The 26229-nt window shown below is 42.2% G+C and overlaps 1 protein-coding gene across 2 annotated transcripts in view; it reads left to right on the forward strand.

Moving 5' to 3' along the window:
- Positions 1 to 25942, forward strand: part of hdac8 (histone deacetylase 8) — a 34634-nt gene extending 8692 nt beyond the window's left edge. Inside the window, exons 10-11 of one of the 2 annotated variants that reach the window (XM_039822116.1) lie at positions 10422 to 10527; positions 25092 to 25942. In XM_039822116.1, coding sequence (XP_039678050.1) covers positions 10422 to 10527; positions 25092 to 25114 — 129 coding nt within the window. In that variant the 3' untranslated portion in view covers positions 25115 to 25942. Of the gene's footprint in view, positions 1 to 10421; positions 10528 to 10961; positions 11542 to 25091 lie in introns of those variants that run through there. The other variant, XM_039822115.1, reaches the window with a different exon arrangement.
- Positions 25943 to 26229: the final 287 nt, after the last annotated feature.

Genomic DNA, 26229 nt, shown 5'->3' on the forward strand with positions numbered 1-26229 from the left:
AAATCTAAATTTGAACGAGTGAGTGATGTTGTCCGTACGTTAAAGCTATAGTGCGTAGTTTCTGTCTCCCCCGTGAGGAATTCTAAGTAATGACAACAATTCTGTTGGTGCTTCCACATGATACAAGTCTTCCGTGATCGCGCTTCACGCCCACCCGTCCTCCACACAGTTGCTACGTAGTCAAGGAGGACACGGAGGGTTAAAACAAACCATGATGAACTAGGGCTGGGCGATATGGCAAATAAATATGATCACGATAATTTCTTTTCGTATTGATCAATATAAATATTTATCACCGTATATAATTTGATAATGCTTCCAGTTTGAAGAGTATCCTGATAAATGACTGATTCATTAGTTAAACTTTAGAATATAGTTAATTAACATAAAAAATTGAATAACATAATTTAACATTTAACTGTGCAAACATGGCTTGGTTTAGAGTATATTTTGTGATGAAAGAATATATTGAATAACCTCTAAATGTAAACATTTAACTTTGCAAACATGCTTTATCTGCCTTAATGAAACAGTGCAAGTTAGTAATGCAACTAAAACTAAAAGCTGACTACTATCACATTCACTTTTCATATGGAGCAATGGTCGCATTTTCAAACTCTCGGCGCCATTAAGAAGTTTCCTGCAGGCCACCATTAACAGGATTATGAAACGCAACATGTAGACCTCTGGTTATTCCACATCACTGTGAAACATGAACCCTTTTAAGTGGAACTTAATCTGGTTATTCACCATAATTAGGTCATAGTGGGAATGTAAACAAGTGAACCTACTAAGACACGTCTTGGAAGGAAGAAAAAACATCCCAGTAATTTATGTTTGTAAAGGAAAGCACGTGTGTGGCCACAAATTTTCTCATTATGCTAATGGCTAAATCTAATTGACCCACCCTCTCTCCAAATAGAAATCAGTAGACCCATCTATTTTTCTAGCACACACAAAGAGTCTCTTTCTCCAGCAACAGCTTTTTGGACCTTGTCTTGCTCAAATGTAATGAATAGCTATGAGTGTGAGTGTGAGTGTGCGTGTGTGTATGTGTGTTCTGACCGTAATGAAGGTACCTCTTGTTTCTCCTTGTCAGCATCCAATGGCCCTAAATAGCCTTTGACCTCATTAAGAAGCACTCACTGGAAACAAAGCAACTATCAGTGCAGGCAGCTGCCACAGATGATGCGAGGACACACACACACACACACACACACACACACACACACACACACACACACACACACACACACACACACACACACACACACACACACACACACACACACACACATATATATGCACACAAAAACAGCCTAATGGGTTTTCCTAACTTTAATATTAAGGTGCTTATTGGCTTCTTTTTACACAACTTTACACAGGTGTGTGTGTGTGTGTGTGTGTGTGTGTGTGTGTGTGTGTGTGTGTGTGTGTGTGTGTGTGTGTGTCCCTGTCTGTGCCCGTTGTGCTCGATAAGAGGGGCATTTATCCATGATGACCAAGCAAAGCTGAAGTTCCAGCGACACAGGGAACAAAAACTACCTTTGTACCCTTTTCCTATGTGTGTGTCTGTGTGTGTGTCCACCCTTCTGCTCTACTGTAGACAAAACCACACATTCATTACAGCCATATAATGTACTGTCCTGTTTTAGAGCATTTTTGTGTTTCATTGTATAATACATTGCCACCAATGTGGACGAAACAACCGTTACTCGAATGGGAAACTATCAGTTAGGCAGTTGCACCAAGTAAAAGTCAAATAAATGCTTATTTGTTTTCGCTGTGCTGCTGCACTTCAAAAGTGTCCTTAACTGACAAATGTCGGTGAAAAAAATTGAAATAATAAATGATGCTTCATCTATTTTCTAACATCCAAAAACAGCCCTTTTAGTTTGTTGTATCTGCTTAAATCTCACTGAAATCAATCCAAACAAATTTGTTTTTGATTAAAATATTTTGTTTTTAATGGAATCAACTTTATCCTTTTTTTCTTAGTGCCCGAGAGGGCGAGTCTTTGGCATGTACAAGCCCTGGACTAAATGGTTAAAAATAGTAGTCTAAAAAACACAAACATTGCTCACAGTTGGCAAGTCACATTAACAATAGTGCTGTAATATTCACTGATTACCAGACAAAATATTACACTGCAGATAACCCACACAATGACCCTGCCTCTATCACACTTATTATACTCCAATATCTTATAAAAACAAAAGTAAAAGTGCCTTTTGTAGTTCGAACCAGGACTCGAGATTTCGGGTCGAAAGTCATTAACCCTCCCTGTTGACTTGTATTGTCTGTTAGCAGTTAGCTGATCCTGATTGACCCCCCATTGTGTGATAGTGGTGGAGCCAATCTGTGTGTGAATCAGGGGGCAGCAATTTGGGGCTTGCTAAGAATAGCCACAGAGGTCAGAGGTGGATTGAAGTCTTTGATTGGACAGGCATGGGGATTGTCTTTATAACCTGTTGTTGTTTTTTCAAAGAAAGTGTCCTTCATCTTTGCTTGTGATTACTTTTCCATTTGAATATTTATTTGTAACGTTTGATGTCCACATGCTGCGCTTTTGACCTTTTCTTTTTTAAGTTCAATCGCAGTTGACAGCACAGGGAATCTGGGAATGTTAAAGGGATAGTTTGGATTTTGTGAAGTGGGGTTGTATGAGGAACTTATCCATATAGTGTATTAGCTACAGCAGCCCCCAGTTAGGAGAAGCAGGCAGGAGTACAGAGACGGATGCTCGATCGATGAGTTTAATTATGTGACTTTGTTTGTTAGTTTTTATTTTGGTTCCTAACTGCCTTCAGATACCAAACTAACCGACCGAGGCAGTGGGAGAACAGCAACTCCCATGTTCTGCGAGGTAAAATTTCACGCTTGGTCAACAACAAAAAATCGACATCGGCTATCAGACAAATTGTTATTTTAAATCTGTATCAGCCCAGAATTTCACAATCGGTGCATCCCTATAGATCCCTATCCCTATAGAGAAGAGTTTTGGTAAACAGCTAGAGCTGTCCGTGTGACTCACTTTATCAACCCCAGACCCCTCCTCTTCTCTAAAACGTTTTCGGTAATTTCCCAGCAGCTGATTTCCTCCCAGCCGCGCTGCTCTGATAAAAACAAACCACAGATCCAAACTTCCTGCGGCTGCCTCAGCGGGCTAACACGCATACCATGAACTCACAATGTTGCTGGTGTGAATCCAGCTCAAATCCTTTTGTCACATACAGTACTCCCCCTCTTTCTGTCGCTCTTCTCTTTCCTGTCTCCACTGCATGCCCACGAAGCACATATCATATTGTGCATGCAAAAAAAATAGTCTCAAATGGAAACTGGCACCTGGATTTGCTTGATATGCAGATTCTCACATCCAGAGTTTGTCTACATTATTTGGGCAAAACTTGAGTTTTGGATTTTTAAATGTAATACTGATGATCTTAGACATTAAAGAACTGCTGGGAATTGGTGGGATACGCTAAGTGGTCCGCTGCACCAAAAATGTATCCGCGTTTTTCCAGCAACAGAAGTAATTACAAATGTGTGTCTGTCTCAGAGCCACACAGGAAGGGAGGACGTCTTTGGTCCCAGATTGGCAGCGGGGAAGCGTCCCGCCTCTTTACTTCCTACTTCATCTTTCCCTGTCTGCAGCCACTTCCTGTCCTGCCCCTCGCTGCCGTCAGGGATGTGTCGGCTCCCAGAGTCACAGGCTCAATCACCGGATACCTCACTGGGGAGGGGAGGGGAGGGGAGAGGAGGTGTGTGCGTGTTTGTGTGTGCGTGTGTGGGCGCTAGGGCTCCTCGATTATGGAAAAAAATATAATCACGCTTATTTTGGTCAATATTGAAATCACGATAATTTAACACAATTACTCGTTGACTTCTGGAAAGATGTTGCAATTATTGAACTTAAAAAACAGTGGAAAAAGTTAAATAAATCAACGGTAAAAAAACACAACTGTGAAATTTGCCTTAATACTTTTCCTATTTAAACTTTATTTTTTCATTCAGAACACAAGAGAAAGTAAGAGTTTACTTGCAAAACGCAAGCTAAATAATTGTTTTTTTTTATTATTTTTTATTGTTTTTGTGATCACTGGGAGCCGAAATCATAATCACGATTACATTTTGATTAATTGCACAGCCCTAGTGTGTGCGTGCAAGCAGCAGGAAACTGTGTGTGTGTGCGTGTGTGCGTGCGTGCGTGTGTGTGTTTTTGTTTGGCCCGAGAGCAATTTGCCTGTTTAGACAATAACATTCAAATATGTGTTATTGATTTTCATTAATCAAATGTCTTGCTGCTGTAGATTATTTGACTGAATCATGGCGGGGAAAGTGTTTGGTGAATGTTGGGATGTACCAACAATGAGCTGAAAGAGTCCGTTTCCGGTCTCGTTTCCCTTTAGGGAGTCGTGTCTGCGTTGCAGTTGTCTTAAATGTCTGTTTGTGTTTCTAGTTCATGGACGGGCTTGATCCTAGAAGACGGGATCATTATTCACATTATCTTCATTTTTATGAAGATGGCTCTGTATTCATAATTCTTTGGAGTTTTTTTTCCCAATTGAATTCCTTTTAATTCTTTTGCAATTGTTTTCTTCCTTTTTTTATTAACAGTTATAACTGAGGTCAGCCATAGGAGAACCGTAAACCCATTTTACCATACTTTCGCACATAATACCATATTAACTTTACTAACTGGATCACAGTTGTACATAAAATGTTTGTTTTACTCTACGTTCACTAATTTAATGCATTTGCATGATTACATCAAATGTTTGTGTTTTAGAAAAATGCAAATGAGGGCTTCACTAATTGCATGTTCTTTGCATGAGCAGGATCTTACACTTATCTGCTTTTAGGATTAATAGATTAGAGACAAATGTAAAATTCAAGTTTTACACATAATGGTGCAAATCTTGTTCACCGGCTCATTCGGACTTGACTCCTCCCTTTTTTTTTTTTTTTTTTTTAAAACATACAAATCGTATTTGTTGCCTTAAAAGGAAAACTGACAGACAAATCTATAAAAGATGGATTGTTGAAGACGCAGGGTAGGGAGGATGGGAGAGAGTCCAGATGGAGGTGTACGTGCGCTATGTGACTGACTCGGGCATCGGGCCGTTTTCTTCCCTTGTTGAAAACATTTGTTAGATAGCAGCTTGATAGCAGCCACAGTCCATTTGTTTTCTGAGACTTTTTCCTCTCCGCTGTGCAGCTCGGCATCCTTCAGAGCTGGAGATCCTGCTGATCGCTGCAAAAACAAACACACACACACATAAACACACACACACACACACACACTCTGCTGTCAACAGATGGGCTCGTGCAACTATGAACACACACTCAAACCTTTTCATATACACGTGCATGTTATGTCTTTCCACTCACACTTGATCTTGGACACATACACAATAATACACACACTTGTACTTAACATCAAGTATGGATAGACACATATTACTACAAATACCATCACTACTACTGGTACTATAGTAGCTAATACTATTACAATTACTTTGGGCTGCTCCCTCAAAGTTGATGACTATTACTGCCACTAGACTACAACTACCTCAATAGTTACACTATTAATGTACTATTTAATATACTATTACTTACTAACACCTACCAAAAACTGTGATCACAAATTCTGTTACTATAGTACCATAAATACCAGTACAGTTTCTTAAAGGTATATGCAACATTTCCGCATTAGAGCTGTGGTAGGCACTTTTTTTGTTTTTTTTGCATTGTTTGGCAAAAAATCCATAATAATCTTTGATACAACGTACATGCAAAACATATTTATAAAACTTTATTTTTATCCGCTTTAAAAAAAAAAGAAGCTGCAAAACACTTAAATAAAGACATTTAGATTTACACACACAGCGTTCTCTGCATCAATGCCACGGTTTCTCATCCAAACAAGCTCAAACGAACAGTGACTGATGGGCAGAGGGTCCTTGTTAAGGGCCATGGTAAATAATCGGAGACCTTCCACTATTTATCTCTCGGTGTGTTTCTGCCAGAGACACTGGAGCCAGACAGCGGCTATTTTCTGTCTCTTGACCCTGTCCAGGTGACGTAGATACGCTGCATCACTGGATCGTGCACTAAAGTCTCTCTTTTATCATTTATTTTATTCAGCATTGATTTTTCTTTTTCTTTCATTCTACCGATCCCTGTAGTCTGAAAAGTACTAGGAATATTAAACCAACATTATAGAAATATTATAGGAAAATAGTACTCTGAGTGTCTGCACCTCTCTCTTTCTCGTTTCCTCTCTCGCTTTCTTTCCATGGTCGTCCAAGCCAAACAAGCAAGCAGCAGGAGTGTGTGTGTGTGTGTGTGTGTGTGTGTGTGTGTGTGTGTGTGTGTGTGTGTGTGTGTGTGTGTGTGTGTGTGTGTGTGTGTGTGTGTCTGTGTGTGTCTGTGTGTCTGTGTGTGTTGCTGGACAGCAGGGGACAGAGCACTGGGTTCATGGGAATACATAGCGGGTGTGCATGTGTGCTAAGTAACTCTCATGTTGAGCTCTGTTGAGACCGGAGGTAAGACACAGAAACTCATCGGAGCTAATTGGAAACAGACACACACACACACACACACACACACACACACACACACACACACACACACACACACACACACACACACACACACACACACACACTTAAAGACATTTTGGATATTTGCTAGCATGTACTCGCACAAGAAAATATCCTTGGACTACACACACACAGGGCTATTAAACAAAGACAGAGTAGTCTTTGTCTTTCAAGTACACCAAAATATACTCCTGCATGTTGGCTCAGGTGTGTCTGTGTGTGTGTGTGTGTGTGCGTGTGCGCGTGTGCGTGCTTTGCTAGCAGGCTTTCTGAAGTCTTCTCTAATGACATCCATCTAATCCACTAAAGAGTTTCAATCCAATACAAGATATTCCTGTCTTTAAAATGGCTGTGGCATTAGGGCACAAATCATTACGGGATGTTTGCAGAATCACTTCGCCGACTTAAAGGAGCAGTCTCACATTTCGGGAAGTGCGTGCGGTCTTCACTTCGAGTCAGAGAATATCAATATAACATTTAGTTGTGAAACAATTAATTGATTAGGCGAAAGACCGAAAATGTATCTATGGTCTGCTAGCCCCAGCCTTTTAGAATGAACGTTTGACTATAATTTCAGAACAGATTTTTTTTTATGTATGTAGTATGTTTGGAGGAATATGGTTCTTTAGTTTCAGACCTCATTCACGATGACTTGTTCGGTGTGTTCTACTGATTCCTCAGAGTCCAAGGCATTCACAGTCCCTACGAATGGACTGACGCACTTGTGGTCAGACCTGGCCTCCAAGTATGTTTTGCTCTCATAGCACAGAGTCACGGCCCAACAAATTCCCTGAAAATATGTTTTTTCAACTGACGTGCTCTGGTTTTAACTTCTAGTTGAACCCACTCTCTGGATTTCCACCTGTTTTTCTTTTCTTTTCTTTTTTTAAATATTGGCTGGTTTTGTTTCATGGAATTGGTCCGACTGCATGAAATGCCAGGAGCCTTTGGTATGTGCTGAAATCCTCTCAGGCAGGTTTTTTTTTGTTCATGTTGGTGAGGCCAAGGCTGTCCAGTGGAAGTTTGACTGATTTGTGGTGGTTCTTCTGTGTTCTGCATTACGGTACATTTTCTTTCTGTCCATGAACCAGACTAGACTGGGTCATTTGTTTGTGTAAATGCAACTCCTAGACAGCACACTGACTGCAGAAAATATATAAAGAACATGTGTCCATCTGAAAGCTCTGATATGTTTGTTTTTTTAGCCACACGAGTGGCCTGATTCTAGTGAAGGTATTGTTGGTCCACGACTTTCATCCAGACAGAAATATCATGACAAATATCGGACAGATTACCATGAAATTTGAAGGATGAATCCCAATGACTTCGGTGAAGCCCTTGACTTTTCCTCTTGCGCCACCATGAGGTTCACATTTGTGGTTTTGAGTGAGAGTTCCAAGAGTGTATGGCTGCAGCCTGGAGACCTCCCGTCTCATACCTGGGCGTGTCCAACGGTAAATTCAGAAGTTCAGAATACAAAATCGCGAATTATTTTCTAAATGAAGTCACGGTTAAGTTAGTGAGCATGATGCAATTAATTGAATGCCCGTTTAAACTCTTAACCCTTGTGTTGTCTTCCTGTCCACCGTGAAAAAAACTTTTGCTGTTTAAGTTGTTTTTTTTCAAAGTGGTTTTTTTCTCCATGTTTTGGTCTTTTTTTTTTCAAAATTTTTATGGCTTTTCCCTGACTTTTTCAATGTTGCGGGCACTTTATTTTGACGTTTTTGGTGCTTTTTCTAAAGTTTGTAGGTCTTCTTTCAGTGTTTTTGTTTCTTTTTCCTAACGTTTGTCATTAGTTTTTTTGTTGTTTTACATTTTCAGCGCTTATATCAACATCCATTTTTTCTGTTAAAAAAACGTTGAAAGCAAGTCAAATTTGACCCGAGGACAACATGAGGGTTAAATTAACGCTAGCCATACATAGCCTATAGTTGGCAGATTTGTGGATGTTAATGTTGTCTCCCTGATGTTAACGTTTGTTTTATTTCAATTCAATTCAATTCAATTGATTTATAGTATCAAATCATAACAGTTATCTCGAGACACTTTACAGATAGAGTAGGTCTAGACCACACTCTATAATTTACAAAGCCCCAACAATTACAGTAATTTGATGAAACCTGCGATAACTTTTATAACGTTTTTTTTAATTAATGCTTTATTTGCAAATTCATAACAAAAAAAAGGACAAGCGTAACATAAAAACGTATGCCAAGTGAAAAAATATAGCTCAACAATGAAACAACCCACATAATACTAAAATGAATACACTTTTACAATTATAACATGTGAGACCACAGAAGAGTAGGCTACAATAAAAAGGTTTTCATGCCTCCCATTAGAAGTGGATCTGATCTCTAAATAAGAGGAGGTTAACCAATATTTTATTATAGGCTAAATCTTTTTAATCTTAATTTCGAAAGCTGCATTTATGGATATGAAATTTTAAATGATCAAATTCTGAAATCATAAAACATTTAAAACTGCATCAGCGTTTAACGTTGACGTTTGTTTAAGCCATATTACATGAGAGGGTTTAATTTCGAAGTCCGAAAGGTGCATCACTGCAGTGTAAGCCGCCTCAAGTGTAATATTGTGATTATACAACAACGGTTACCAACAAAATAAGTGATAATCAATCCGTATTCATATTGTGGAGCAATTTGCTCTTGAAATACAAAAAAAAGAAAATAACAGACAGGGTTTCTAGTCCCTCCCTGTTTTTCAGCCAGCCAATTTGAGCTATAGCTTTGTAGAGACCGTGGCATTTCCCAAACTGAATAAATCCCGCCCGTAAATATGAACACAAAACTGCTTTGCTAGCTCCATCGTGTTGGAACTAAGACATCTGCTGAAAAAATAATTGTATTCATTAGCATGATTGTCATACTGTTTAGTTCAAAAACATCCAAAACACCAAAGTAAGAAGACATAGCGGACCAGACGAGAGCTTTTATTTTGAAAAGTCGAAGCTCGGGGGCGGCACCAGCTGGGAGGGTATGAGACGGGAGGTCTCCAGGCTGCAGCCACCTCCCCGACTCAAGATTTCTCTACAACTTTTGGATGGATTGGCATGACATCTGGCATAGACATTCATGTTTCCATCGGGTTGAATTGTTTTAAAAATGTAATCCTCTAACTTTTCATCTAGCGCCGTCATCAGGTGAAAATTGTAACTTGTCCAATACTTTGGTTTATGACCAAATACCTGCCAAACTAATGACGTTCCCATTAATAAAAAGCCCAGTCTGCTCTGATTGGTCAGCGTTTCTGGGTTTTCCACATGCGCTCTCTCTGCATGTCCGCATCGTCATTGCTGCCGGGGACTGTCTGTAATGGCACTGTAGCAGCACTTTCTAGTTGTGACATCACAACCGTACAGAAGTCCTGACTGCTCGTTTAAAGGCACGGTTTCTGAATACGGGCTGTGTTGATATCTCTGTGGATTGATTCTTTCACGGTATTTATATAACATGTCCTCGACCTGCTTTATAATATATATAAAAATCTCACTTTTTAAAATATGGGACCTTTAATGGAATTATCCCTGAATGCCTGTGTAAATATTAATCATCAGTCAGTTTCACAGTCCAACTCTTTAAAGTCCAAACAGAGCCCGAAATGTTCCAGGAAAGCAGCTGCTTTCTTTAAAACCGAGACAAAGAGGAGAAAGTGTACTTTGGCGCTCTGCTGCAGTGTCTGTGTGCAGATGTCCGGGATGAAAGCACAACTGCGAATACGAAAAAGAGTCAAATAGATTTTTGAAATCCATAAACCCAGAAGCTGTCATAATGATTGTTGTGATGTGATGTCTAGTTTTTTACAGAGTATGGACCGGACTACTCGCTGGAGATAAGCCCAAGCTGTCGACCAGACCGCAACGACGCCAAACACCTGGACCAGGTCATCAGCACCATCAAAGGTGTGTGTGTTGTGTCTGTGTGGAAGCACAGGTGTGTCTGTTTGTGTGGGTGTGGAGGGTAAATAAGTGTGTTTGTGTGTGTCTTCCTGAACCCTCGCTCACCTAAAGCCCTTTTGCCTCTGAACGACTCTTTTCATGTCTGGTTTCATGTTTCTGTTCTTGTTTCTATACGTCTCTGTGTGGGATGAAAGTATGACTTGTTCTTCTCTTTGTTTTCCTCCATGTGGCTCTTAACATCCTTTTTTGTGTGTGTATGTTAATACACCACTGACCCTGCTCTTTTACCCACAACCTCAGTCAGTCTGCGTCTTGTGGTATTTCTTCCTTTTTTGCATCTTTCTATATCTTCCTTTTTATATGTGTGTTTGTATATTAATCTGAGGGTGAATGTGTAGCTGTGTGGTTAAGCCTAAAGCCGGGCCTTTTGATCTCAGCGTTGACAGCCCGCAGAACCCAGGAGAGATCCTACGGCAGGGTGAAACTTGGGCGAAAAGTTGAGCGGCGGGAGAATTATTGTAAGGAGCGTGAGGTCAGGAACAAGCAAGGAGTATGTCTACAAGTCGAGTTCATCGCCCCAACGTTACGCTGTATAGAGCCGAGTTTCTGAGTTCTGAATTCAATCACTTCGGTGTCACAAAAATGTTGAAGCTCTGGTGTGTGGAAGTGTTAACCGCAGAGCATAGGAAATCTTCCTTCCTTTCCCTTTTTCAATCAAATGTTAAATTTGACACAGCAGTTATTCATTTTGTTTCTGAGAGAGTGTGACTGAATTAAATATGGCCAAAATCTGGTCACAACACAATGTTTTATGTTGAAAAATGTAAGCTCTATATTTTGTTTTATTCTGAATCATCTTGGAAGAACTGAAAGCTTGAGTTAGATTTTTGCTTCCTCCAAACTACAAAAGCATAAACTGACTTTGTCAAGTTCAGCTCCATTTATCCTAAATTTAAGGGATTGTTTTAGGTCTCCAGTGAGCTTTTTTTTTTCTGCCAGGAAATTTTGACTCAGCACTTTGTCTTCCAGCCACACCCTGCTTCTTTATCAGCTGGAAATCAAGTGCTTTGCTTAAATCGACTCGGCCGAATTCACGTGAATACTGCAAGGCAGACATAAGCGTTGCATTAATTCTGAACCCGCCTTTATGCTTGTATGTAGCACACAAAATAAAATGTAGCAAAGTGTGTGCCACCTGTAAACACAATCATTAATTTAGTGTTGGCTTTTTTAATTGATCTCATGTTCCTGTGCCTACTTGGTCTTAATCATTTATAACTTTCCCTCCACTAAGCTGACCAGCTGTTCTAAAAAGCATGGCGTTTTCGTTGTGATAGACAATGGGAGTATACGGTATATCACGCTTGAAGCTATTATGAAATTATCAAACATTTCCGCTGCACTGAAACAAATAATAAGTGGAAGTCCAAGTCCAATTTGGCAGCGTTTAAAAAAAAATTACGATTTCAATGGTATCGTTTTTTAAATTTATTTATTGGAATCGTTTGGTTTTGAATCCGATCATCGGTTCCAAATTTAACAGGCGCAGGTTTTGGTTTCCGTAGCGGCCACCGTAATCTCCAGGCGCCTGTTGTGTTGAAGCCATGGAGCACAGTAAGTGACGCTCTAAAGTGTGGCTTTATTTACATTGAAAAAGCCTGGTAAAACCGTTGAATCAAAATAAAATGTGTGACCCGTTTCAACCCCACCCCAGAAAGAATCGGAATCAAGAATCCATAAGAACCGGAATCGAAAGGAAAATTCGGAATTGGAATCAGAATTGATTATCCACGTCTATGAAGTAAGGGTTAATGCCCGACGAGGTGTCCATTGTCAGGTATTCAGTCCTTCCAGATAAATGCAGAGTTTTTTTGTGATTGTTGCGGGCAAAAATGCTTGATTATGCAGCACGTTTTCTTAAAAAATGTGATGGAATATGCAGGATATTTATGCAATTTTATGTGATGAAATTGCGGGATCTTGCAAAAACTGCGGTTTGATGAAAAAAAGAAAAAAAAGTGATTTCCCCAACACAAGGCTAACGATTGTGTCATAACCAAGTGACTTACTGTCGCGCAGTAGAGGTTTTACCGTATAGTACAGGAGAAGCTCGCAGGCAGTTTCGACTTACGTTTTATTACTAATGTTAACTAGCATGTTAGTTAGCAATAATTACAGTGCCTTGCGAAAGTATTCGGCCCCCTTGAACGTTTCGACCTTTTGCCACATTTCAGGCCTCAAACATAAAGATATAAAACTGTAATTTTTTGTGAAGAATCAACAACAAGTGGGTCCCAATTATGAAGTGGAACGAAATTCATTGGCTATTTCAAACTTTTTTAACAAATAAAAAACTGAAAAAGTGGGCGTGCAAAATTATTCAGCCCCTTTACTTTCAGTGCAGCAAACTCTCTTCAGAAGTTCAGTGAGGATCTCTGAATGATCCAATGTTGACCTAAATGACTAATGATGATAAATAGAATCCAGCTGTGTGTAATCAATTCTCCGTATAAATGCACCTGCCCTGTGATAGTCTCAGAGGTCCGTGTAAAGCGCAGAGAGCATCATGAAGAACAAGGAACACACCAAGCAGGTCCGAGATACTGTTGTGGAGAAGTTTAAAGCCGGATTTGGATACAAAAAGATTTCCCAAGCTTTAAACATCCCAAGGAGCACTGTGCAAGCGATAATATTGAAATGGAAGGAGTATCAGACCACTACAAATCTACGAAGACCCGGCCGTCCCTCTAAACTTTCAGCTCATACAATGAGAAGACTGATCAGAGATGCAGCCAAGAGGCCCATGATCACTCTGGATGAACTGCAGAGATCTACAGCTGAGGTGGGAGACTCTGTCCATAGGACAACAATCGAGTGTATACTGCACAAATCTGGCCTTTATGGAAGAGTGGCAAGAAGAAAGCCATTTCTTAAAGATATCCATAAAAAGTGTCGTTTAAAGTTTGCCAAAAGCCACCTGGGAGACACCCCAAACATGTGGAAGAAGGTGCTGTGGTCAGATGAAACCAAAATCAAACTTTTTGGCAACAATGCAAAACGTTATGTTTGGCGTAAAAGAACACACACAGCTCATCACCCTGAACACACCATCCCCACTGTCAAACATGGTGGTGGCAGCATCATGGTTTGGGCCTGCTTTTCTTCAGCAGGGACAGGGAAGATGGTTAAAATTGATGGGAAGATGGATGGAGCCAAATACAGGACCATTCTGGAAGAAAACCTGATGGAGTCTGCAAAAGACCTGAGACTGGGACGGAGATTTGTCTTCCAACAAGACAATGATCCAAAACATAAAGCAAAATCTACAATGGAATGGTTCACAAATAAACATATCCAGGTGTTAGAATGGCCAAGTCAAAGTCCAGACCTGAATCCAATCGAGAATCTGTGGAAAGAACTGAAAACTGCTGTTCACAAACGCTCTCCATCCAACCTCACTGAGCTCGAGCTGTTTTTTGCAAGGAGGAATGGGCAAAAATGTCAGTCTCGCATGTGCAAAACTGATAGAGACATACCCCAAGCGACTTACAGCTGTAATCGCAGCAAAAGGTGGCGCTACAAAGTATTAACTTAAGGGGGCTGAATAATTTTGCACGCCCAATATTTCAGTTTTTTATTTGTTTAAAAGGTTTGAAATATCCAATAAATTTCGTTCCACTTCATGATTGTGTCCCACTTGTTGTTGATTCTTCACAAAAAATTACAGTTTTATATCTTTATGTTTGAGGCCTGAAATGTGGCAAAAGGTCGAAAAGTTCAAGGGGGCCGAATACTTTCGCAAGGCACTGTAGCTTGTGCCCATGTTATCTCCTTACATATACCTACACTCTCCGTCTCTGCAAGATTGGGAATGATTGAGATTTCTCTTGGCACAGCTACCAGAAGACTTACAACTTTCAGACACGTTGCTCACGTCACATTTACGTTGTCTCTGTCAGTTGGAGGCTGCGCAGTAAAGCTGGCCATCACCGGAAAAGTGCTTCTAATAGCCTTCACTGGTCTCCGTCCAGAGCAACGGGCTCTGTTGGTCCATTATTAATATGTCAATGAATTCAACCTCCAACACCTGCTTTTCCATGACGTTCACGTCGCGTAATTACGTCACTTCATAACGTTCCAATGGCAACAGGGGGAAATGGCTGCTCTTGTGTGAAGTAAACGCAACATTTTTTCAACTTTCTGCTAAGATATGTGATTTTTTTGCAACGAAAATGCAGGGATTATGAAATCATGCAAGCCCTGCATATTTAGCGCGGAAATCGGCAATTTATGCGGCGAAAGTGCGGCGTATTTGAAAAAATGCGGCCCCTGCATAAATATGCAGACTGATTATGCATTGAATTATGCGATCGCATAATCGCGTTTTTTCTGGAGGGACTGGGTATTAATGGACGACGGCGAGGCTTGAACCGTCTGACGTGCACCGAAGTCCATTAATACCTGACAATGGACACCTCGAAGGGCATTAACCCGCTTATACCATGGTCACTTGCCAAATAACATATTTTTAAAACATTAGCTTATATATATTTAATTAGTTTTACAATCGAAATCTAAAGTTTATCCAAACAATAACTCTGGTTACCTGGTTACGCCTGACGGTTTGACTAATACCTGGAACAATCATTCCCATCCATCAGGTTCTTATGCAATGCAAACGTCGTTCACTCCCCCAGGAATTAAGAAGGACCTTAGATACGACTTGCCTCCCTTAGCAACCGGAGATATTTATATAGTCCGCTCAGCTGATAGAACCCTTCAGTTTAGCTACAAGCCAGAAAGCTAACGTTATGCTAGCAAGATCCAAAGTCAATAACATTGTGTACAGTTGGCAATCAGTAAAAATAATTTGACAGTATGTTGGACTACAAGACAAGCTAGCTATCCAGTCATGTCATGTCATTGTCCCCAAAACAATATAACGACTTTTACGAACAATTTGATCCGCGGTGTGAAACCTTACTGTCGGCTGCAGCGGCGCAGCCTGAAGCAGCGACCTGAACAGTGAACGGGATGTGAGATAACGTTATTCTCTGTGAAACTTGGTCAGTCCAGAGGGGAAGTATAACTTACTTCTTGCAGCCTGTGTGATCCTGTGGTGTTCAGAGAACGAGTTGGAAATAACAAATCCACATTTCCTTTTTGATTTAATGTAGCGCATTCATTTAGAACAGTAAACAGACGGTTTCACCGGAACTCCTTTAGTAGGTGTCCTATAACACTTTTTTATGGACACCCTGCAGCCAATCAGAATCAAGTATTTAACCAGACCATGGTATAAAGGCTGATAAACATATGACGGCATTTTTTTTTTATATAGCTCAGTTTTTTTTAACTACAATGTGGGACTGGTGTTTAAAAGCTTCTTTTTTTCCAGTGGGAAACTTTGGCACTGTGTGAACGGAAAGCCAAAAAAAGAAGGGAAAATATGTGTTCTCAAATTTAATCCGCATTAGAGCGGACGTGGTATCAATTAGCAGCTAAAAGTTCATACATTTAAACGGGTCATCGTACTGTAGCTAAATGACAAAAACCCTGTTGGATGTTGTAGCAGTGTATCCAAACAGCATTAAGGTTCTCTGATTTCGAAAAAGTCCAGGTCACGTCAAATCAGGGGAACAGGAGTTTATTTGCCGAAATTCAGTTGGTCTGTTGGCTTGCATTAAATCATCACAACCGGAGGGGTTGAAAGTATCGCTGGTTTACAGTCATACGGCTTTTATTAGGGGCGACGGAGGGAACGGCTGGATGAATGGATGGATGGAGAGAATAAAAGGGAAGAAGAAATGAAATGCAGACAAAGATGGAGAGAAAGTGGGGAAATGTGTGTTTGGCTGCTGCGTCCCATCTGCCTCTTCTCTCAGATCTCTGGTTCTCTGTCCTGCCTTTGCTCAGTCAGAGCTGATTCGGTCTTTAAGTTTTAAGTGTGTACATTTACAGAATTTATAGTTATTGAAAATATGTATTGATTTTACAGCGTTTTTTTTTCCCCCTCACACTATCTAAAACTAAATTCGCTGCATCCACTTTTTTTTTTTTTTTCTTTCTTCCATTGAAGTTTCGGTCCTGCTTTCAACCTGTCACATCTGTTTTGTGTCCTCTTTCATTCTTTCCTTTCTTTTATGCCTCTCTTGTCTCTTGTATCATTTTGTGCTCGTCAAGTCAGAAACTTTTCTTGTCGTCTCAAAGCGCTTCACCACACAACAAGGAGACACTAAACCACCAACGAGCATATTATAATTTTAAATATCGGAGCAAATGTGCGTTTCTTTTTTGTCTCTGTCTCTGATTAAAGAAAGACCCACATGTCTGCTGACTTAACTAATGCGCACACACGAACACAGAATAAGAATAGGCGACACACACACACACACACACACACACACACACCTCTAGGCACTCCACATGACATCATTGGGGTGGATACGTGTTTCTCTGGTTTGGAAGTGCTGTGCTGCTTATAAACATTGGTTTCCCTGAGAAACTGGGCAGTGTGACTTGTTTATGTATGTTTGTGTGTGTTTGCGTGTGGGTGCCCACATCTGCTCCGTCTGCTGGCACGAATGGACCGTAAAGATTTGAATCTTAGAAGTGGTAATCTCCAAAATCCTTTCCTTTTTTTTTAATTTTTGTGTAGCATGTGTTAGGTCCCAAACCCATATGTTTAACTAACGCTGTACACAAGGCAAGCATCATGCATAATATGAACTCTCTGCAACATTATTTGGGCGGTGTATGAGAAAATTCCATTTTGTACCAACAGGAAGTGATGCAAGGCAGGCGTTACGGTTTTTCCATCTATAACAAAGTTCTTCACAAAAGATCTTTAACACCAGCAGAAAATGTAAAATCTGCTGTGTGTTAACATTAGCAATTAGCTTGTCAGGCAACGCTCTACTGTACGTCGTGTTTAGCTTCATCAGTTTTCTTTATTTTTAGTCTTGGCTTAACTTTTATGTCTTTTCTGTACTTAATTAGGTGTTATTAGGCTTAGCTTTGCTTTGAGCTGAATGGTAACATAGGTACATTAGCATTCTAACATTAGCATTAAACTTAGACTTAGCTCTAAATTGTCAGCCTCCGTTGTACTTAGGCTCAGCTGTACTTTAATGTACAGCCAAAGGTTGTTAACATACGTATATGAAAATAAATATATAAACTCATAGCAAACAAGCACTATATTTAACTTTTCAAAACCGAGGTAACAAAGCGCTTTACAGAAAGAAGAGAAAGTGAGGAAGGACATGCTAACGTTAGCACTCAATTCTAAATTCTGTCTCTTTCCTGTCCTTTCTCACTTTCACATTCTCTTCTTTCTGTAAAGTACTTTGTTACCTCTGTTTTGTTGTATGTTTAAATACTAAAGTCAGCATGTTACAATGCTAATGGTTTGGATGCTACTTTTGTTGTCATATGTTATTCGTTGTGGTTTGTTAGTATACCATCGTAATGGCAATTTACCATGCTAATGTGAACAAGTTACCTGAGGTTGACAGGAAATCGCTAATTAACTTTAGACAGTGATGGAAAGTAAATAAGTACATTTACCTAAGTACTGTACTTTTTACTGTACTTGTACTTCACTTGAGTATTTCCTTTATCTGCTACTTTATACTTCTACTGCACTACTTCTTCTTTATGTCAGCTACTTTGCAGCCTCCAAATACAAATACAAAATATAATCAACAAATAAATGATGTGTTATTACGGATAAAGATGAGACTTGACTGATCCCTTTGTGAAATTCATAAGCCACCCAGCAGTACGTTATGTAATAAAAAAAAAAAAAGCTGTCTGCAACAAATATAATAACAATATATCCAACATTTGTCCAGATATTTTACTTTGGACCTAAGTGTTGGAGAGACATTAGGGCCACAGTGTTAGCGCATCGAAAAAGTCATCAAACCAAGGCCTTTTGTTACCAAGTCAGTTAATGTTGCAGAAATAATAAAAGCCAACATGTTTCTCTCACGCACATCCATCCATCCATCCATCCATCCATCCATCCATCCATCCATCTTCGTCCGCTTATCCGGTATCGGGTCGCGGGGGGAGCAGCTCCAGCAGGGGACCCCAAACTTCCCTTTCACGAGCCACATCAACCAGCTCCGACTGGGGGATCCCGAGGCGTTCCCAGGCCAGGTTGGAGATATAATCCCTCCACCTAGTCCTGGGTCTTCCCCGAGGCCTCCTCCCAGCTGGACGTGCCTGGAACACCTCCCTAGGGAGGCGCCCAGGGGGCATCCTTACCAGATGCCTGAACCACCTCAACTGGCTCCTTTCGACGCAAAGGAGCAGCGGCTCTACTCCGAGCTCCTCACGGATGACTGAGCTTCTCACCCTGTCTCTAAGGGAGACGCCAGCCACCCTCCTGAGGAAACCCATTTCGGCCGTTTGTACCCTGGATCTCGTTCTTTCGGTCATGACCCAGCCTTCATGACCATAGGTGAGGGTAGGAACGAAAACTGACCGGTAGATCGAGAGCTTTGCCTTCTGGCTCAGCTCTCTTTCGTCACAACGGTGCGATAAATTGAATGTAATACCCGCTGCGCCGATTCTCCGACCAGTCTCCCGCTCCATTGTCCCCTCACTCGCGAACGAAACCCCAAGGTACTTGAACTCCTTCACTTGGGGTAAGGACTCATTCCCTACCTGGAGTAGGCACTCCATTGGTTTCCTGCTGAGAACCATGGCCTCAGATTTAGAGGTGCTGATCCTCATCCCAGCCGCTTCGCACTCGGCTGTGAACCAATCCAGTGAGTGCTGAAGGTCACAGGCCGATGATGCCATCAGGACCACATCATCTGCAAAGAGCAGCGATGAGATCCCCAGCCCACCGAACTGCAACCCCTCCCCACCCCGACTACGCCTTGATATCCTGTCCATAAATATTACAAACAGGATTGGTGACAAAGCGCAGCCCTGGCAGAGGCCAACCCTCACCTGAAACGAGTCCGACTTACTGCCGAGAACCCGGACACAGCTCTCACTTTGGTCGTACAGAGATTGGATGGCCCTGAGAAGGGACCCCCTCACCCCATACTCCCGCAGCACCTCCCACGGTATCTCCCGGGGGACCCGGTCATATACCTTTTCCAGATCCACAAAACACATGTAGACCAGTTGGGCATACTCCCAGGCTCCCTCCAGGATCCTTGCGAGAGTGAAGAGCTGGTCCGTTTTCTACCCACCAGGACGGAAATGCGATTGTTCCTCTTCCACCCGAGGTTCGACTATCGGCCGAACCCTCCTTTCCAGCACCTTGGAGTAGACTTTACCAGGGAGGCTGAGAAGTGTGATACCCCTGTAATTGGCACACACCCTCTGGTCCCCCTTTTTAAAAAGGGGAACCACCACCCCGGTCTGCCACTCCTTTGGCACTGTCCCAGACTTCCACGCAATGTTGAAGAGGCGTGTCAACCAGGACAGCCCCTCCACACCCAGAGCCTTGAGCATTTCTGGACGGATCTCATCAATCCCAGGGGCTTTGCCACTGTGGAGTTGTTTGACTACATCAGTGACTTCCGCCTGGGAAATTGACAACGATCTCCCATCATCCTCCAGCTCTGCTTCTAACATAGAGGTCATATTAGTCGGATTCAGGAGTTCCTCAAAGTGCTCCTTCCACCGCCCTATTACCTCCTCAGTTGAGGTCAACAGTGTCCCATCCTTACTGTACACAGCTTGGATGGTTCCCCGCTTCCCCCTCCTGAGGTGGCAAAGAGTTTTCCAGAAGCACCTTGGTGCCGACCGAAAGTCCTTCTCCATGTCTTCTCCAAACTTCTCCCACACCCGCTGCTTTGCCTCTCTCACGGCAGAGGCTGCAGCCCTTCGGGCCCTTCGGTACCCTGCAACTGCCTCCGGAGTCCTCTGGGATAACATATCCCGGAAGGACTCCTTCTTCAGTTGGACGGCTTCCCTGACCACCAGTGTCCACCACGGTGTTCATGGGTTACCACCCCTTGAGGCACCTAAGACCCTAAGACCACAGTTCCTCGCCGCAGCTTCAGCAATGGAAACTTTGAACATTGTCCACTCGGGTTCAATGCCCCCAGCTTCCACAGGGATGCACTACCCGTTTGGGCCTACCAAGTCTGTCCAGAGTCTTCCCCCACCCACTGACCCAACTCACCACCAGATGGTGATCGGTTGACAGCTCCGCCCGTCTCTTCACCCGTCCAAAACATACGGCCTCAGATCAGATGAAACGATTATAAAATCGATCATTGACCGTTGGCCTAGGGTGCTCTGGTACCAAGTACACTTATGAGCATCCCTATGTTCGAACATGGTGTTTGTTATAGACAATCCATGACTAGCACAGAAGTCCAACAACAAACAACCACTCTGGTTTAGATCAGGGAGGCCGTTCCTCCCAATCACGCCTCTCCATGTGTCTCCATCATTGCCCACGTGCGCGTTGAAGTCCCCCAGCAGAACAATGGAGTCCCCCACTGGAGCCCCATGCAGGACTCCACTCAAGGTCTCCAAGAAGGCCGAATACTCCGAACTCCTGTTTGGTGCTAATGCACAAACAACAGTCAGAGTTTTCCCCCCCACCACTAGCAGGCGTAGGGAGGCGACCCTCTCGTCCACCGTGGTAAACTCCAACGTAGCGGGCGCCTCAGCCGGGGGCTTGTGAATATCCCCAAACCCGCCCGGCACCTCACACCCTGGGCAACCTCGAGAAGAAAAGAGCCCAACCCCTATCCAGGAGTATGGTTCCAGAACCGAGACTGTGCGTAGAAGTAAGCCCCACCAGATCTAACCGGTAGCGCTCCACCTCCCGCACCAGTTCCGGCTCCTTCCCCCACAGAGAGGTGACGTTCCACGTCCCCAGAGCCAGTGTCTGCTTCCCGGGTCTGGTCCATCGAGGCCCCTGACCTTCACTGCCACCCATGTGGCAGCGCACCCGACCCCAGCGGTTCCTCCCACAGGTGGACAACTTTTATTATTATCACAATATAAACTGAATATTGACAGAACAAACAAATGATAAACATTGTGACAAGCATTTGAATATAAGGCTGACTGTGCTTTTGGGTTTTCTAGTGTTTACTATTTTGGGGGGGGGGGGATTACTGAGTCTTTCCCATTGTTTCCCTCTCGTACACTCACACTAAGCCTTGTTAAGCGGGTGTGTCAATTAAAACGTGATTTTGATTAGGTGATTGTCAGGCGGCAGCAGCTGTCTCACTGTGCATTCACAACTCTGTGTTTACGAGACTCTGGTAGCGTGATTTCCCCAGGGAGCTGCTTCGTCTGTGTATGTGTGTGTGTTCAGTATAATCAGTGTGAAGTGTGTGTGTGTGTGTGTGTGTGTGTGTGTGTGTGTGTGATTGTATAAACTGCTAGCCTTTTTGTGGGACTGTATATCGTGTGTGTGTGTGTGTGTGTGTGTGTGTGTGTGTGTGTGTGTGTGTGTGTGTGTGTGTGTGTCTTTGCATCCTGCTACTCGTGCTCGTTAATTCTCCCCTGTGCTGACAAGATGCTTGTCTCACACACACACACACACCTGTGCTTCCACACAGACACATGACACACGTACACACACACACACTCTCGTTACACGTTAATAAAGATATACACCCACTACATGAAACATGTTCAGAGAATATCTATGTACGCATTCCAACTCGAGGAGACATGGTTAAAAAATACCACCCAGGAAACACACACACACACACACACACACACACACAGTATAATACCCCCCAGATGCAGTAGGTTTGCAGGTAGTAAATATCAGAGCCCTCTGTCACTTTACCAGAATTTACCATCTACATCTGGAAAGTGAAGAAGCAGAAAGATGGAGAGAGGCAGAGAACTGATAGAAGGTAAAAGGAAGAAAGAAGCTGCAACTTTTTCCCATTTTTTAAATTATTCTTTCAGTCTATAAAATATACAAAAATGTATTAAAAAAAACCCTTTCAAACAAGTTTTCAAAGCCGATGGTGACGTCCAACTAACTGACCAACACCTAAACATATTCAGGAAGAATATTGTACTATGAAACAAATAAAACCATTAAAAGTTGAGATTATACATTTTTTATTTGAGAAAATATCCTGTTAGCGGTCTTTCACTCAGCGTTGCTGAGGGTCAACTTGTGACCGCTGTTCCTCTTTTCTACTACAGTTTTCCTGTTTTTAATCCCACGTCATGACATTTTGGAGTTTTCCCCTTGTCACAGTAGAGAAACCGCTGCCCCGGGGACTTAGTCAGCAGCTTGTTTGTCCTTAGTTGTCCTCGTGTGATCTTTAAAGCTCTTGTATAAAGATAGAAGCCAATGTGACTCACTCGTAGCTATAACTGCCTTTGTACAGCCTGAATTTGTGGCGCACAAACTATAACAAATAATGTAATGTGGCCAGGCAATATCTCAACCCCAGAAAAAGAAACCGTTGTGCTGAGTTAACACCTTTGACAGTCTCAACAAAAATAAATTCTAGGATTCACTGCTTTGTATTGTGGTGGAAAGCACAGTATTAGGCCACGTCTAGACTGAAAATAGCACTCCAATTTTAAACACAAGGGGCCGTGCATAAGAGGAAGATGAAATAGTTACCCCCAGTTACCACGGCGGACCAGAAAATATTGCTGAGTTGTTCGGCTATCGTGAAGAAATGGAAATGAGAATTGATTTTATTTTAAAGTACATCCCCATATTGTATTTAAGAGGAAAAATGAACGTCGCTAATTAGTTTGATGTTGTTTTATTGCAGTATATTCATTGTCAGTTAGTGCCACAAAATCGTACTACTTCTGACTGCACGAGGCACGGCTCAGTTTTCCACCAACCTGAGCCACTTGTAACACCTTTACATTAAAGGAATACGCCACCGTTTGTTGAAATAGGGCTTATCACGGTCTACCCTAGCTGTAGATAGGTGGGCCAACGCATTTTTTGTCTCAGTGCAAGTAATTAGGTTGTTTTTTTGCCTTTTGTTGGCTCACTTTTACTCACAACATGCTAACCTGCAACATAGGATTCCATTCACTATGCTAAGCTAACTAGCGGCGCTGCCGGTGTCGCACCGGACTAATACAAGGCATGCACAAAAAATGCGTTGGTCCACCTATCTACAGCTAGGGGAGACCGTGATAAGCCCTATTTCAACAAACGGTGGCGTATCCCTTTAAGTGTTGACGTTGAGAGTGAGTGAAAACTAGTTAAAAAAAATAAACGAGTTAGCAAAATACTACAAAAGGCTAATAAATCGATACGGTAGTGATTAACGGCTAGTGTCTGACACTCTGAATGGTAGTAGTCTGAATGCAAATGGTACAGACTGAAGAAAACCGACAAAACATCAACAATTACAGGATAACTATGGATTCACTGTTACGGATTCCCATATACCACAGATCCACCGTGTACGATGAAGGAGTGTTGGAGCCCGTCTGGAACCTCAAGAGGGATGAGCAATCCGGGAGTGTGAAGGCTTATAAAATGCCACCACACAAAGCTTCGTTCTATTACGAGGAAGGGTTTTACCGCTGTGGATTACAGCCCCAGTCAGACAACGGTAGAAGAAAAGGTTCACGTTTTTTGGCCAGATGTGGTTTTCTGTGGGAGTCATCTACGCCATGTGGCCTCGTTAAAATGAGTCAGTTTGAACACAACCTAAAGCCTCTTTTGTGCAATTCAAAGAGTTTCTGGATGTTGAACTCTTAATCTGTGCTTCTCTAAGATACCGAGCGATCAGCATGCAGAGGAAAAAACACATGGAAGCATTAAAAACAATTTAGTTTCTCTTCAATAAAGCTGCTGCTGCTGTTGTTGTCACTGCAGGCAGAACATGACAGGACTCCACTGACAGCTCCACAATGGCTAACAAACAGGACATCCTCCCTCACTGCGTCAGGGCAATTACTCATCAACTGAGCGCGTGCGTGCGTGCGTGCGTGCGTGCGTGCGCGCGTGTGTGTGTGTGTGATGTTTTATTTTTCTCAATTAGGCAATTTAACATAACAATAGACAAACAAAGCAGCATTGTTTGCAGCGTAACGTAGAAAGTAAACCGGCAACTAGACTTTATAATGAATCTATTGTGTCACAACTGTGTGTGTGTGTGTGTGTGCGTGCATGCGTGCCAGACATGGAAACCAATCTGTGTCCTCATGCAAATGAACTTGCAGTGTTGCTCAGCGTTGTCATTTCCATATCGATTCCCTTTTTGCATGCCTGTATTTCCTCGGGAGCGACCAGGCTTACCTCGGCCAGATGTTATTTAGCATTTTCATTGGTACGCGTGTGTATTTCTGCTTCCATCTTTGGTTCTTTTGGTGTCTAATATGTGTATTTAGCCTTGTTTTATATCCCACTTTATGTGATGATTTTGACCCCTTTTTTCTTCCTTCCTCCTCCCTGTTTGTTGTGTGTGTGTGTGTGTGTGTGTGTGTGTGTGTGTGTGTGTGTGTGTGTGTGTGTGTGTGTGTGTGTGTGTGTGTCCGGATGTATTTGTGTCCTTATATGTGTGCATTCACCCATGTACCCCCTCCTCACCCCTCTCATTTCTCTTTCTTTCTCTTGTTTACAGGGAATTTAAAGAATGTGGTTTAGGAGTCGGCAGCCTCAGCCTCCTCCACACACACACACACACACACACACACACACACACACACACACACACACACACACCATGTTTCCAAACCAGGTCGATGCTCTGCGGCTTTAATGAAGACAATATGGAGCGGACCCCTTCGGCCCCGAGGCACGGAGCGATCGAGGGAGGGATGAAGGCAGGAGAAGGAGCGAGAGAGGGTTTTGGAAAACATTAGCTGAGTGTTTCCAGGGGGAAACGGTTAAATAAGGGGAGGGGGGGTGATGTGGTTGCTGTACAGTGTTCACTGTTCGTCCATTTTTTTGATTATTTTTTTTTTGGAAGAGGTATGTGTGTTTGTGTGAATGAGAAAGTTTGTGGTGAGTTCACTGTGGGTATGTAAAACAGAATTACAACAGTTTTTTTTTTTTTTTTTTTACAGTCAGTGCACCCAGTTTTTTTTAGTATCTGTGGATGCGTGTGTGCATCCCATCAGGCCGATATTTCAAACTGAACGGAAAAACAGATTTTCTCAGGTGTCCGGTTTCAAGTTCACCCCGGTGCTGCTGTGATTTCAGCCCCCTGAGGACAGATAAGCACTAAAACAGACTAAAAAAGCGAAACAGTGAGGTTCCCCAAACGCTTTGTTATACGTCTACAGCAGGTCAAGAAAGTATTAATGTTCTGTGTTATTCTCAGCTGTAGCATCACATGTCCTCACTAACAGTTAATCACTCAAAACGCTGACCAAAATCTCGGGAATCTGCGGTGAAAAGTGGAACTCTGAAAATGAAAACATTGTCAGAAACCACTCTGCAATATAAACAGCTAAAAAAAAAAAAAAAAAAGTGATCCTCACTCTTATTGCCTTTTCAATGTAGCTATAATGTCCCCAAGTACTCTGTAAATGTAAGTCTGTAAATGTATCGTTTGTAGTTTCTTTGTAAATGCAAAGTTCTTTCTGTAGGTCGTTACAATGCCTAAACAAGTCTAAAAATAGCTGCAAAGTGCATCTGATTGTTTCCATGTCTGTACAAGTTTGGAAAGCAGAACCGTCTTGTTTAGTTTCCACCCCCAGCTGCAATGATTGTGACGTGGCATTAAGTCCCATCACACAGCTGCACATCAGACCGAA

Source organism: Perca fluviatilis, chromosome 14 (assembly GCF_010015445.1).
Source record: "Perca fluviatilis chromosome 14, GENO_Pfluv_1.0, whole genome shotgun sequence".
NCBI lineage: Eukaryota > Metazoa > Chordata > Actinopteri > Perciformes > Percidae > Perca > Perca fluviatilis.